The sequence below is a fragment of the Amorphotheca resinae genome (assembly GCF_003019875.1).
Source record: "Amorphotheca resinae ATCC 22711 unplaced genomic scaffold M430scaffold_14, whole genome shotgun sequence".
Taxonomy (NCBI): Eukaryota; Fungi; Ascomycota; class Leotiomycetes; order Helotiales; family Amorphothecaceae; genus Amorphotheca; species Amorphotheca resinae.
In genome coordinates, this window is record NW_020194484.1 from 92,826 (window position 1) to 106,920 (window position 14,095).

Genomic DNA, 14,095 nt, shown 5'->3' on the forward strand with positions numbered 1-14,095 from the left:
GAAATATATATAAATCATATGATTGATGATGAAGATGATGGTGAGGATGGGGTGTGCTGATGGGGTGTGATGATTGATTGATTGAGCGTGATTGATACCTTGAGGTTTGGAGGAGGATGAGGGGGGAGGAGGAGGTGGTGGGATCAATGATATATAAGATGATGAATGAATATAAATAAATACAATCATGGAGCTACAGGCTACTGGGTTCTTGATTGGATGATTGATTTGATTTGATTTGATTTGAGTATGTGTGTATGTGTATGTGTGCTAGATGGTATAGGCATGGAGATATACCCCATCCATCCATCCACTCATCCACCCATCCCTACAAATTCAAGCTGACCTATTTTCAGATGTTAAGAATTATGAACACCATGACACTACACTACCTACCTACTATTGTACGCTATTTTCCCTTCCCGACCTGCCATATAAAGAACCGCCGATTTCCTTCCCAACCCAGCCGAACGCCTATAGATGCATGCAACCCCGGCACTTCCTTGCTTTCCGTCTTCCGTCATCATATATGTACCACCTCTTCTGGATTCCTTGTTCTACCAACTTCCCCTTTTTGAAACGTTTTTTTGATTGATTATGTCTGTCCGATCAGATGTCCCGATATACTTGGTACGACATGATCATCATCCATAGCAGGAAGATGGCGCCTACGAGCTCGAAGGCCCAGGCTGCTGTCCAGCTCTGACCTATTTATTCGTGGATTAGCATTGCTCGAACCCGGGCGGCAGAAAGAAAAACGAATATATCGAGAGAGAGAGAGAGAGGCAAGACAAGAGACTATCACATACAGATACTATGCTGTTCTAACCAAGCCAAGGTACTGGTGCTGGCACCCTTGACAGCGTTGCTGTTAACGTACAGGCCGCAATTCCCGTTGACGCCACTGGGCCCCCACAGCTGGATACTGATGACGATGAGGCCGACGGTCCACAGGACGAAGAGGATGAAGGAGCCCATGATGACGATACCGGGCAGCAGCTGGCGCTGGGAAATCAGCCACAGCATGATGATGATGAAGACGATGGAAAGCGCGCCGACGGTGACCCAGTAGGGGAAGTACCTGGGGAGGGGGTTAGCCTGGTGGTCTCCTATGCACATACACATACACATATATATGTGTGTGTGTGTATACAAAGTATATACAGAATAAAAAGGGGCATGCGACAAAGGGGAACCCACCAAGGAATCCCAAGCTGCAGCTGCGACTGGACGCTCATGAAGCTGGCGAAGATGCCCAAGTTGGCCGAGCTTCCAACCAGCATGATCAAGGTCCAGAAGTTAAGTTGCACGGCCGGCCAGTGGTACTTGGTGCGGACTCGGACCGCCATCTCGGTCATGGTTGAGACGGAGGAAACCATCTTTGCGATTCAGGGGAGGTGAGGTGAGGTGAGGTGATGGATTCAATTGGTGTCGTCGTTGTCGTCGGTGTCGAGCGTGATGGTATTTAGGACACTCTCTTTGCCTATGTCCCAGATTCTTGATTTCTGAACCTTTCTTTTCGTCGAATCTTCCTCTTTCCTTTCTCTGTTCTCTTTTCTCTTCCCTAGGTAGATATATTCCCCCTCTTTTCCTATCTCTCTTAAGGTATGATTAACCCCCTCCAAATAATCCCCTCACCAAAAAAGACAGACCGCCCTTCTTCCTCCCCTTATATACCTGTCCTCTGCCTCACGCCCCGCCGCGAAAAGAGTCACGATATCGTGGCTCTCCCCCACCCGGGTATCCACGTCCACGTCTGCGCTGTGTTGGCGCCCGCGCGGCTCGACTCGAGCTTCGTTCGTTCCTTATCCGCGATAAGCTGCGGATCGTGCGATCGCAGGGTTAAGCGAGACGGGAGGGTGCGCGAGGGCCGTCGAGTCTGTTTTGCGTAACGAGGGTGATGGGGATAATGAGAGGAGGGGATTGATGGATGATGGATGGAGAGCAAACAATAGATGGTGAAATTTCCCGGAAATGGGAAAAGGATGAAAAGAATGGTGGTGAGGGATATGTGTGCGAGGGAGAGACGTGGGCAGAGAAGTAAAGTGACGCAGCGAGGCAGGGGAGCGGTGGCTGGTAAATGTGTGGCAGGGGATGGACACACGTTTTCCGACAACTCGACACCGCGCATTCAAGTTCTGGATATTCGCGCATTGCCAGCATCGCGAGACTCGAGAAGATGCATCGCCGGTTCTTCATGATTTCTATCTATCTCTTTAATAATGTCCAAGGTCCTGCAGGCATCGAGGATATCTCACAAGTCGCGACGCCAGTTCTCTCGCGATCCATCCAAATCCAATGCAACCCATCCCAACCCAACCCATCCAATTTAACACAACCCCAGCCAGGCCCATCCAAAAAAGCGTCTCCCCTCCCCTAATAGTATCATTCCGACCCAAGTTCCAATACAATATCTACAGCAGAGATTCTCCCAGTGCGCATCGGACTATCGAGCAACCAGCTCGGACCGTCTCATGCGCTCCGATATCATTGATGCCAGGGGCCAGCGTGGGGTTGACCTCCACCAGATCCACTGCGATCAGTGATCCCGTCTCGTGTACACATTCCGCAATGTAGTCCCCTTCCCGGAGGGTCAGGCCGCCTCGGACGGGTGTGCCGGTGCTCGGTGCCCACAAGGGATCCAGTGCGTCGACGTCGAAGGAGAGGTGGATCGGCGTATCGTTCCCGATGTATCCCAGAGCCATCTCCATGACCCTGCCAATGCCGTGCCTGCAACCCATTAGATTCGCTCCCCATTCGTATTCAGGGCAACGTACTTGTCAATGTCATGCATGCTGAAAGCGCAGATGCCGTTATCCCTCAGGATCTTCTTCTCCCCGCGATCCACATCTCGCAGACCGATGTATACCAGCTTCTTTACACTAAGCATGTGTTCGTCCTTCAACCATCCAAAAATATCCTCTCTCTTCTCCTTCGCAAGCCCTGTCAGGAAGGACACGGGCATCCCGTGAATGTTCCCACTCTCACTCGTCTCTGGTGTGTTGATATCCGCGTGCGCATCCACCCAGATAACCGCCATCTCCCTGCCCAGCCTCTCCCGGATCGCTTTAGCAGTCCCACTGACCGTGCCAATGGCAATCGAGTGGTCGCCTCCGAGAGTAAGCACACAGCGCCCTTCCTTCGCATGCGTGTAGACCTGTTCCGAGAGCTTCTGCGTCACGGCGGACACGGCCAGAGGGTTCTTCATCCCGCGCACATCGGGGTCGGATTCGGGCATGAGCTCTTTGTACGAGTGCACCGTGTTATCATGGTGGAGGTTGTATCCGAGCTCAGTGTGCAGTTGCGTGAGCAGACCGCTTGCGATCAGCGCCGAGGGCGCAGCGTCGACTCCTGGTTTGCACTGCGCAGGTTAGTTACCTTTTGCTGGTGTGGCGAGGGGAGGAGGAGACCGACTTGACCGCCCGAGAAGCCGACTGCCACGACGCCGAGTTGGTCGGGCTGGGAGAGGAACTTGGGCTTAACCATCGAAGTGGTCGTCATGTTGAAGGCTGGATGCAAAATATTGTAGGAGGAATCTGCTCGCTGCTGCGCGACAATGGTGATGATGGTGTTGGTGGGGCGGAGTGGGGCAAAGCGAAGGTCTTCAAGAATGCGCCGTTTCTGTCAAAGGAAATGGCTCAAGGGGAAGAATATGAAATGTAGCGAGAGAAAAGGGGAGGGAGGCGTCTTTATATAAGGGATCTCGAGCAGTTCATACCCCAACTGTGTTGCGGCGCGCCGTTAGGTAAAAGGAAAGGACCAAGGGAAAAAGATTTTCGCATCGCATCGCATCGTGGTGGAATTTGGTCCCTAAAAGCAGGACGACGCGAGCGATGCGAAGCGCGTCTAACACTTAGAGGGAGGTGCATCCAGACGTCGTCCCCTAAAGTTGAGATTAGCCGTGGTGGGGGATCATTTGATGCCGTTGATAATCTGAATGGCCGAACCATTTGACATCTAGAGCTAAGGGCCCAGTCATGCGCCCCCAACTGATAAGCCATGAAGTTCACGGGATTAAGACGACCCATCCTGGTGGTGGTCTGAATAGCTGTTGCGCTTCATGTTCAGCGGATAGCGACGGACAGAAGGGATTCGAGAGCGAGAAGTGCTGTAGCATTTGTCCTCGGACATCAAGATAAAAAGGTCTGTTCAAGACATTGTAGATCAACGCCCTCCGTGGCGTCGGAGGGTCCCATGAAAGCCGCCAACGAGAAATGCGATGGTGATATTATTGTAGTTGTGATGTGAAGGAAAGCTGGAGCACAATCATGATGTGCTTGTCATACAAATCAGGTGATTGACAATCACGTGCTAATGTTGCCGGCTACCTAAAGTAAGGTACCTTACCCAAGAAGGCTCTATACCTAATCATGGATAGGAGGACCCAGTATGGATGACTTTGTCTATTTTTCTTCAGTCTTTACCTGTCTAGTATCCCTAATGTTGTTGGATATCTCTAAAATTACAGGAAGCCGGGCTTTTTATAATCACGTGATATAAAAGAAGAAGCCTCAGCTTTCACTGTACAGCCCAGGGCCTGATTAAGCGTCTATATATGTAGACTTTAGTGATATATTGAAAACATTGATCTATAACACATTTTTTCAGCAGCCTCTACCCTTCTACCCTCAACATGCCAACTTGGACCACGGGCTCCCCTGCTTTCTTATTTCGGACTAACAAAGAGAAGGGGGAGAGAAAAGGGGGGTTACCTTCCCCCTCCTGCTCTTCTCCCACTTTCTTTTCAACATACAGCATCATAGATCAGAAAGAGAGCCTCAAACATTTCCTTCCTCTCGTCCAGAGAACACCGTGGAGAGAATCATCTTTCCGATGTTGCATGTTGTTTGCTGAGTGTCCAAGAAAGCCCTCGTACTCTGCGTTGTAGAAAAATCCTCAGGCAAATCCTTCTTTGTCTGCAGATCCGTGAATGCGGAATAGTTAATTAAGTTAAGGTTCTGCTGTGAGGTCGTGACACTTTCAATTGTGTTGCAGTATGCAAGGAGATGGAGGTGAAGTTTATAGGGAGAAGATTTCTATCCTATTCCTCCCAGTTCCATAAAAGTAACATGTAATTAGATTCACTGTTTCTTGAAGCAATGACGCTATAGTTACTGTTGACGGATCTACCCGCGAGTATCTTGCCTTTCAAACGCGGGCGAATCTTTTGAACAGTGAAGAGGCGTGGGCCAATACGGCAAGTTACCACTAAGCATTTGCATCCAACAAGATCCCAAGCTACGAGATAACGATATTCATTGGTCAGGGTATCAATCAGCTATGGTCTACTTCGACCTCCACAATGCAGCATATCGAAGCTGCTGTCCTTCAATGTCATCCGTGGATGACGGGTCTTATCTACCTAGTCATCCCATCCCATCCTGACAGGTGGAACCAAACGCCAATGCTATGCGCAGAAGCAATTCACATATCATCCCTTGTCAAAAGGCTCTCTACCTATCTTGCATACTCGGCCCTTGAAATTTTGATGCAGGTTCACGTGTGACACGTGATAAATCACTGATCACCTGGGCCTTAAATCCACAACATCAAACTTTAACCCTTCAGCCTCACAGACATGTCCTGGTCTCAGGGCATGTGTATACACATTTGGCTCCTCATGGGGGTGAAAGAGTCCCGTTTTGTGACAGTTGAGTACAGACTGCATGCCAGGTGGATCAGTCAGCCGGAACACACCCCATCTAGTGCCAACGATTAGTACTTCACTTCGATACAATTATAGCCCCGTCCACTAAGTAAAGACAGCAGGGGGGAAAACTTACGCAGGCGTCTTGCTTGGCGCACAAACAATCGCGATGCTTTCTGGCATCATTATTTGATACCCGCAATGCGTATGCAGATCTCTGCTACTCATAAAACAAGTCTGTGTCGGATGCGTGTGAATCCAGCCCAACACCATTAAGTCCTCCGCAGCACAGTAATCAAAAAAGGCGCTCTCATTGATGGTTTCGCAGGTATCGCTCGTGCTCTCTTGCTCGGGAATGACTAGCTTTGAAATAAAAAGCGCATTGGAGATTAATGTCCCACATAACATACCACAAGTCTCGAGGTTATTCCGGGTGTTGGATTCGGCGACTTCGAGGAACCTTAGACGTAAAGTCGGAGGCAGAAAGACTGTTCGTAGAGGGTTGCCATTCTCAAGATAAGCAGAAGGGCGAAATGTGAAATTTGTTGCAGGGAGTTTTGAAGCCGACACGTCTTGATTTTCGGAAGGGATCTTGTCTGGCAGACTTGGAGGGCTGATGTGCATCGGCCCTTCGAACCTCTCTTTCGGTGGTTTTGGCGGGAGTTTTATGCCGGGTGAGCTCGTTCTCGATGACTCAAAAGTATCGTCATATTGTAGGGGTTGAGATTTCTGTATTGAAGGGTAGCGGTATTCACCATTACCATCCCTCGCAAAAGGTCTTGCTGGACGAGGAGGCTTCGGGAGGCGTCTTTCTCCTGGGCCAGGAGCAAAATCCTGCGGCCCATCCAGTCGTCTCCTTGAAGCCTCCATGTTCCGCCGCATCTCATCATCATAATGAGATTGGTCACCTTTCGATAACGCAGCCTCCCAGCCACCCCATTGTCCTGCCGTCCGTCTTTCCTTTTCACCCTCTGCAGAGATACTGCCCTGCTGTATAGCTCTCCGTTTCGTTTCTCGCCGTCGAATCTCATTATGCGCCAGCTGTACTGCAAGATCGCTGTTCTCTGCTGCACCTAAGGTTGTAGGATTTCCCGCAACAGCTGGGTCCGTGGCAGCAAGGTCAATCTGGGATCGGGAATTGAGCCTATCGTTTTCAATTGCTGTATTGGCCTCTCTCCGGCGCTCCATAGCCTTCTGCCATGAGTTATATCGTGCCTCGATCCGAGGTTTGAGTAATTCTAGTTGGTCTAGAACGAAAGGTAAAGTCTTGTCCGCAGCTCTCAGACCCGCTCGATTCTCTGGTTCCCGCGCCAATGGATGGCTAGGGAGCTTATAGGCAATGAGGGTGGCATATCGCATAAGTAACAAGAATGCTTGTTGATCATTATCTTCCTGCTCGTAGATGCGTGCCTTTGCGACTCGTCAGCAGTCATCTAGCAAAATCACTTCCAAGTAGCCTGACCTCCCGCAGTAAAGTGTCCGCAGTCCGTAACCAGTATTTTATGGCAATAGAAGGGTTGAAATCGAAATCTTCAGCCTTGGCTGAGATCTCTTTCACATTCATGGGTTTGGAAGCTTGGAGACTTGACCCCGCCATTGTTGTCCTTTTTGACGGTACCAGGAGCTCGTGCTGTTCTGTGTACCCACTAAGAGTAGGAGACTCTATATAAAGGTAGATCCCCCATCTACTCCCGTGAATAGAGAACCTTTGATTTGTCGTGAAGTTGTTGAAGTGATCAAATTGTAGCTGCCTGTGGATGTCGTTGCTTATTCGACTCCGTACGTCACGCTAGGACCCCAGATGCGAATGCGGCAGAATTACGGGATCCTACAAAGCGACACCGTGCAACCTTAAGTTTCTCAGCCTCGCGAAAATTATATTCCCAAGTCGAATCAATCTGTTAGCATTTGCCCAAGCCTCCCACCACTGTCTTTTAGTTTTAACGACAATACATCCGTCTTCATTGATGTTTCGAGTCCCTTCATTTACCGGTAGATTAGCACTGCTGAGGTCTCCCGCGACTCTACACTACATCGGAACACCTCGATCGTTCAAGGAGGACTGGAAGACACTCCACACGAAGGATTCAGAAGCGGCTGGAATTGCGCGCAATCCTAATTCGGCACAATCCAAACCGACTCAAAAACGAACGAGAACATCGACTCGCCGGAAATCACAGGCAACATTAAATGAAAAGAACACAGGCGGCCCGGTAGAGGAGGATGGAGACCAGATAGGTTTAGAAGAGGATGCACGAAAGAGGAATAAGCCTAAGAAACGCAAGGATGTCACATCCTCGGCTCCAGTTCAAGGGAAGGATGGTCTCATCCAGTACCTATTCGAAGGCTATGGTGGCTCCCATAAGAAAGGGCGTACCAAGGTTGGAGATTCAAGACGGGTTCAAATAGTCAGTAAGGAATTGTGTGGTAAGATCGACATTAGTACTCTACTATGGCCTCTTGCTAAACTTCAGCAGACGATATTATCGAACGTATGAAGCCATCACTGGAAAAACATGTGGGTTGTGATATAATAGATTTGAATCCTGGTCCGGGAATATGGTCTTCAGCCATCCACGATTTCCTCAAACCACGGACACATGTTTTGATGGAACCTGATGATGCCCTTTATAGACCATTACTTCAGCCGTTGCTCGATGCTGAGGGCTCCACATACAAGCTGATACCTAAATCCGGGGTAGTATGGGCTTTCCTACAACAAGCGCTTTCTCCGGAACTCCTCCCACATCAGAAGGTGCGTGAGCCTGGTGACCCGCGCTTGGAGGAGCAGAATGATACGCTTTTAGTCCTGGCAAACCTGGGATACTATCCGAAGAAACCCTATAGAGGATTTTCTTCAATTAGCAGCCTCGTTATTTATCAACTCTTAAGCGCTGCTCGGTCACACTCGCTCTTCCACAAGTACGGCCTCATACGTATGCTTATATGGGTAGAAGATGAAGAGAAGAAAATGGTTCTTCCCAGGAGCATAGTGAACCGGCGAAAATCTTCAGTCGAGGCAGAAGTCACCTGTGGCGATATTTTCGAAGTTGCGTCCTCCACCGACGCGGTTGGTGTAAGTCTGCGAGACCATAATCTTGACTTGGAAAGTTCTATGGCTGTTTTGAAGAGAATGGACGAGGCTGGAATTAAGACACCGAAAAATCGACAGGGCGCACTGGAAATGGAAGCCACTAAAAGTAGTTCAAGGGACATCAGTGCGGAAAGCCAAATAGTAAAGAGGGAATTCTATAAAGAGTTGGAAGATTTGGAGCGACGCTTCGATGCAGAAGAGTTTTCTATGTTCCAGGACTCTCCAGAGGGTCGTCAAGCATTGGAAACCTTTCAAAGCTTGCAAACCTCTGCGCGAAGCCCGAAATTACAAACACCTGAGTGGACTCGCATGGCACTGCTAACCAAAGCAGAGACAAGATGGAAAAAAGAAGCGCCAAAATCGACATTCAAACATGAGGACGAGCTCCGTGAACTTCGTGAACGATTCGCAGCTGGAGAATTTCAACAGTACCAATTGTCTGAAGATGGGTTGCCAAAGCGGGTAAACAAGACTAGTATGGCAAAATACTATACCCCGGAATACAAGCGCCTCGAATACCTTCGAACGCGAAGCCGGATGGAAAACAAGAGAGTTGCGAGGGCCATGGCTCTAAGTGATGAATACGATGAGATTCTTACGATGCAAAAAGAAATCCTCAGTAAAGATGGATCTGAGGCAGACAGTCTCCGGCAGGAAATCGACAGACGTACTGAAGAATGGAAAGAGGAAATGCAGTTGATGAATAATGAAGACGATAGGGCTCTGGTCTACAATATGCTAGACAATCGCTCAGCATTCCATCGAGATCCTCCCGTCTTATACTGGGATCGAAGGAAAGCGGAACCTCTCAAAACTGACCCGCAAGAGTTCTTCCCCAAAGCCGAGATGGCTCTACTCGACTTCCAACCTCAACCTCTATGGCCCGTTCTCCGAGAAAACTTCCCAGCCAATTACGACGTCTTTGAATATATCGTTTCCAACCTCCTCATGATTCCAACCCAAAGCATTCGACAAGGCCTGTCTTCTTTGGCTCCTGGGGCTTTCGAGTGGTTAGTTCAAGAATGCCCTTCGATTTCAGATCCAAACAAAGGAGGGAATCCCGATCATGACTTCATGAGAGTCAGGACTTTGACCCTGGAGATGTACAAAGAAATGACAGAGGCATGGTTACGATGGCCGTTTCGACCATCCAGATACGATTTGTTGTCGTTGATGGGGTCCGAAGTCCATGATCCTGATGCAGCAGAAGTGGGAGAGAGGGTTTGAGCCTTGTGACTACTCTCCAACCTTGTATAATAGTATTTGAAACCTGAGAGCTCTTGATAGAAGTTCAGAAGGATGCATAAAGGTGTTAACTATTTATCTTCCCAATTACTCAGATTTAGCGAGCAATTTAAATGGGGGATTCACTTGATCAGACTAAGTAAGAGTGTTGTCGCGTTTCTTTCTGACCCTCATTCACTTATGTTATGCGACCAACCGCGTCTTTGATATCATGTCTTGTATTTAGGTAGCTCGCGAGCGAACCAGTCACCAATACCATACCACAGCAGCGACGAAAACGAAAAGCCAGAGAGTAGCCATACTCAATTGAAACTATGGCACTTTGCTGGTTCTTCTTGCAGGGTCGTTGCACTTATGGCAGCTCCTGCCGCAACATCCACGAGGTTCCAACCCGTGAGGACTCCGATCTTGCAAACTCACCTTCGACTTCCGATCCGAATGTGGTCCACGACGCGACTTCCAGGACCATTGGTCGTCAGAAAGACTCTGGGAGAGTGCATTGCCGCTTCTTTCTGGAAGACCGTTGTGTATTTGGAAGTTCGTGCAAATACCTCCACGAGACTGACTCTGACGAACAGGGCAAGATCTCTAAATTACTGAAGACCTTGGTTCTAGACGGCCCTTCAGACAAAAAGAATCAGCAATCACTACTACCATGCCGCTATTTTCCATCTGGTACATGCAGGAATGGCGACGCTTGCCGTTTCCAGCATGTTGTCCATTCTGATAACCATCTCAGTCGTAACGATGAAGTATGTCTTTCAGACCCTTTTGTCTGAGATCATGCTTGTGTATTAGGTATTAGGAAAAGTACGTGCACTAACAGAGAACTAGAAGTCTACTCATCCTGTGTCGAGCCATGCCATCGCCAACTCCTTCTCCAAAGACTTTCCCGGCGCGACAGTCACCTTCAAAAAGGGACTCGAAATATCAAGTGTTAAGCTTCCATCTGATTGTTCCTCAATCCAGCTCGTAGACCTCCCGACCGATGCTAAACCTCATGCAGTAGTCGAAATATTAGCTGGATTCGGATTCATCGTTCTTGAATCGGCGATTCAGATCAAGCCTATGGGCCGTTCTGGGTCTTTGGCTACCATCAGATTCAATGACCTGCAGTCTGCGAGACTAGTAGTCCAGAAGTTTGAGAAGGCTTTTGGCAGTAATAGGGGCGAGCTGTCCATAAAGGCTATACTGATCCCCTCAAAGTTCGGGAATCGGTTGAGTTTAAACTCTGTCACCTGCTCTTGGCGTCGTCCAAGCAAGATGGCTCGGCTTTGGTATGATAACTTTGATGAAGCATATGCCGCCAAGAATGCTCTTGAGCGGCATCCGAACATTCTGGGTCGCAAGTTTGAGATCATAGGGCCAGACCTCGATAACTGTGCAGCCAGGTTGGACGTGACAGGCCTTGATCCGACAACCGAGGAGAGGCATTTCAATGAGATCTTGACGTTGGTTCATAGACCGCAAACCATTACGTTGAAGAAGCCGCCATGCATTTTATCTGACGAGGAGTCCAGGGAGGTTGTTGAAACCCTTCTGAGAGATGTGGGGACAATGGAGAGTTTTTGGCTCCGTGAAACCGCAGCTGATAGCAAATGGATACGAGCCACAGTAACATTCATCGACCAGGACTCAGCAATTCAAGCGGTTAAAAAACTACACAATACTAGAGTTCCAAAATTTGGTTCCCGACTATTCGTTTCACGGATAATATCCGTTAAATACTACGTCTCCAACAAAATTGTCGATGCCATCCAAACCCGCCTTGATCAAATATCTCGAATTGCTCGGGAGGTTGACAAGACCCAGCTCAAGATATATACCAATGAAGATCGACCTTTTACCACAATACGAATTTCAGGAGAAAACGCAAAGCCCGTCGCAGATATCAAGGTTATTGTTGAAAGGCTCATAGATGGAAATGTCCTTATGAACGGCGAGTCAGCACTATGGAATGTCTGGTTTTCCACTCGCGATGCGCTTGATTATTTCAGTGAGCTTTCGAAGGAGAAAAATGTTTATATCTATCGAGATGCCCGAAAGTGCCAGCTACGTTTGTTCGGTTGCTCCGCAGCGTCACAATCTGCGATTGAACGAATCCTCATCACCAGAGTGGAATCGAATAATAAGGATATGCCTACCACGAAGCCCGAATTAAGCATTCTTTTCAAAGTAATATTCGGTGGCATACAGAAATTGCGTGGAAAGTTGAACAATCCAGACACTTTGAATCGCTCCGAAAACTCTCGCTCAACCAGCGTCTATAGCTCTACTAAAGATCTTGAGACTACTCGTGCTCCACTCATGAGCGATTGCTCTATTTGCTGGTGCCCTGCAACCGAACCTATCCAGCCATCATGTGGTCACACATACTGCCGCGATTGCTTCCACGGCGCCGCCGAATCCGCCGTTGACAACCTGCCTTTCCACTGCTTCGGTCAAAAAGGGGAATGTGACCACATTTTCACTATCCAAGAGTTACGGGACATCCTCCCCTTTGCCAAATTCGAAAAGCTACTCCGCGACGCTTTCGACGCGCATATTCGAACCCACCCAGAAGCACTCCAACACTGCCCTACTCCCGATTGTCCATCCGTCTACCGACCAACAGAGGACGGCACTGCGTTCACTTGCCATACCTGCCTAACGACCATCTGCACCACATGCAACGTCCGATGGCACGAAGGGATGGCGTGCGCGGAATGGAAAGAATTCCACGCCGATGGTGGCATGGAGGCGCTCAGACGCTACAAGGAAGAGCACGATGTGCGAGATTGCCCCAAGTGCAAAGCCGGCATCGAGAAAGACGCGGGGTGTATGCACATGCAGTGCGAGAATTGCAAGGTGCATATCTGCTGGTTCTGCATGCAGGTCTTCGAGGTCAGGGAGGAGGACGGACTGGCAGAATGCTATGCGCATATGACGGAGACGCATGGGTCTATTTATGACCCGCTTGATAGGAATTACCTCGATATGGATGATGATGATGATTTCCGTGATCTGGATTAGAGGGGTTTGTTTTGTTAGGTGTTGTGGGTGTTCGGAATGGAGTTGGAGGGAAAATATCAAGGTGCAGGCTGGTTTCTGATGCGGGGCCCGCTATAAATCACTCCAATTTGCTGTGCTTTGTTTGTCTATAGATGATCAGTTGTTCTATACAATTACACTGTGTCTCTCACACGTTGTTCTTCGCTGCAATGCGCTTTTACTCGCCACTGATGATTGTATCTAAGCTCGATCCATCGATTCAATCATTCGACGACTCCTACCTTACATTCCCTCCCCTTCTTTTCAATATTTCCATGATTTCCGATCCAGCTTACCTACCTAATCTTCTCAAAATAACAAATTCATACCCCCTCCCAAATCTCCAACCAACATCTCCATCCCTAGGTAAAGACGATCAATCCCACTTTCTAAGCAGTAGTCTTAAATTAATAAACCGCAGCCTCGTCAGGAACCACGGTCCAGCCTTGCATATAGTACGCTGTAGCGTTAGAACATATTACCTTACCTTAGCTCGTTCCGTCTAGCCCCATTTATTTAGTGCTTGTTCCCACTCTTTTCTTTCATTCTTTCTTTTCTTTCAGGGGAAGAATAAATAGGTAAATAAGGTTACCCCACCCACTCCGCAGCCTCATGTATGATAAGGTAAGGTATATGATATCAAATATATCGAGCAAGACATGCAAGTCAACGCATATAAATCAACATGCGAATTTGCAGTAAGTACGCGAAAGATGCTAAAATTGAATATGCTTGTTTGTTTGCTTGCTTGCTGCTGCGTGACGTGGATTGCGAATGGCACGGCATGGCACACGCTTTGAGTCGTTGTTTCTCTTTGTTTGGTTTGGGGGCAAAAGATTGTAAGGAAGGAAGAGGGTAAGGAAATAATGATTATAAGCCGAGAAGATAGGTCAGGTAGGTAAGCTGGAAGTGACAGTCTGACAGAGGCCGCCTACAACAAAACATATAATATACGAGTTATAAGTTTATAACCAACCAGCCAACCAACATCACCGCCATCGTCCACTGTGACTCCCATCTGCGATCTTCTCAATCCTGATCCCATTCACGACATTCGTTCTCTAGACTTCCTACGCTAC

At 48.5% G+C, this 14,095-nt stretch overlaps 5 protein-coding genes across 5 annotated transcripts; 2 read left to right on the forward strand and 3 right to left on the reverse strand.

Annotated features, from left to right (window-relative positions):
• Positions 1–609: 609 nt before the first annotated feature.
• On the reverse strand, positions 610–1,358 carry M430DRAFT_54213 (hypothetical protein; the record flags this gene model as incomplete). The annotated part of the gene is made up of 3 exons (XM_024868450.1): positions 610–707; positions 810–1,081; positions 1,201–1,358. 3 exons carry the CDS (start codon positions 1,356–1,358, stop codon positions 610–612), a joined length of 528 nt encoding a protein of 175 aa, XP_024716572.1.
• A 914-nt stretch (positions 1,359–2,272) lies between these two features.
• On the reverse strand, positions 2,273–3,595 carry M430DRAFT_190389 (hypothetical protein). Its single transcript, XM_024864007.1, has 3 exons — positions 3,415–3,595; positions 2,778–3,361; positions 2,273–2,730 (listed from the first exon to the last, which is right to left on the reverse strand). Exons 1-3 carry the CDS (start codon positions 3,499–3,501, stop codon positions 2,415–2,417), a joined length of 987 nt encoding a protein of 328 aa, XP_024716573.1. The 5' UTR covers positions 3,502–3,595; the 3' UTR covers positions 2,273–2,414.
• Positions 3,596–5,240: 1,645 nt separating this feature from the next.
• M430DRAFT_147884 (hypothetical protein) lies at positions 5,241–7,394 on the reverse strand. The gene is made up of 3 exons (XM_024863093.1): positions 7,110–7,394; positions 5,784–7,057; positions 5,241–5,702 (listed from the first exon to the last, which is right to left on the reverse strand). Exons 1-3 carry the CDS (start codon positions 7,242–7,244, stop codon positions 5,525–5,527), a joined length of 1,587 nt encoding a protein of 528 aa, XP_024716574.1. The 5' UTR covers positions 7,245–7,394; the 3' UTR covers positions 5,241–5,524.
• Positions 7,395–7,614: 220 nt separating this feature from the next.
• M430DRAFT_23075 (hypothetical protein) lies at positions 7,615–9,968 on the forward strand (the record flags this gene model as incomplete). The annotated part of the gene is made up of 2 exons (XM_024864831.1): positions 7,615–8,074; positions 8,125–9,968. The coding sequence occupies 2 exons, from the start codon at positions 7,615–7,617 to the stop codon at positions 9,966–9,968; spliced, it is 2,304 nt and encodes a 767-aa protein (XP_024716575.1).
• Positions 9,969–10,300: 332 nt separating this feature from the next.
• On the forward strand, positions 10,301–13,125 carry M430DRAFT_61965 (hypothetical protein; the record flags this gene model as incomplete). The annotated part of the gene is made up of 3 exons (XM_024868955.1): positions 10,301–10,738; positions 10,792–10,796; positions 10,844–13,125. The coding sequence occupies 3 exons, from the start codon at positions 10,301–10,303 to the stop codon at positions 12,996–12,998; spliced, it is 2,598 nt and encodes an 865-aa protein (XP_024716576.1). The 3' UTR covers positions 12,999–13,125.
• Positions 13,126–14,095: the final 970 nt, after the last annotated feature.

Excerpts from the sequence above, each read along its gene's own strand:
- M430DRAFT_190389 (XM_024864007.1), bottom strand. The coding sequence starts at position 3,501 with ATGACGACCACTTCGATGGTTAAGCCCAAGTTCCTCTCCCAGCCCGAC. Across the intron at positions 3,362-3,414 it reads TCGGCTTCTCGGGCGGTCAA|TGCAAACCAGGAGTCGACGC; the intron begins GTCGGTCTCCTC and ends TAACCTGCGCAG. Across the intron at positions 2,731-2,777 it reads AGCATGCATGACATTGACAA|GCACGGCATTGGCAGGGTCA; the intron begins GTACGTTGCCCT and ends AATGGGTTGCAG.
- M430DRAFT_147884 (XM_024863093.1), bottom strand. The coding sequence starts at position 7,244 with ATGGCGGGGTCAAGTCTCCAAGCTTCCAAACCCATGAATGTGAAAGAG. Across the intron at positions 7,058-7,109 it reads CGGACACTTTACTGCGGGAG|GCACGCATCTACGAGCAGGA; the intron begins GTCAGGCTACTT and ends CGAGTCGCAAAG. Across the intron at positions 5,703-5,783 it reads GCGCCAAGCAAGACGCCTGC|ATGGGGTGTGTTCCGGCTGA; the intron begins GTAAGTTTTCCC and ends CGTTGGCACTAG.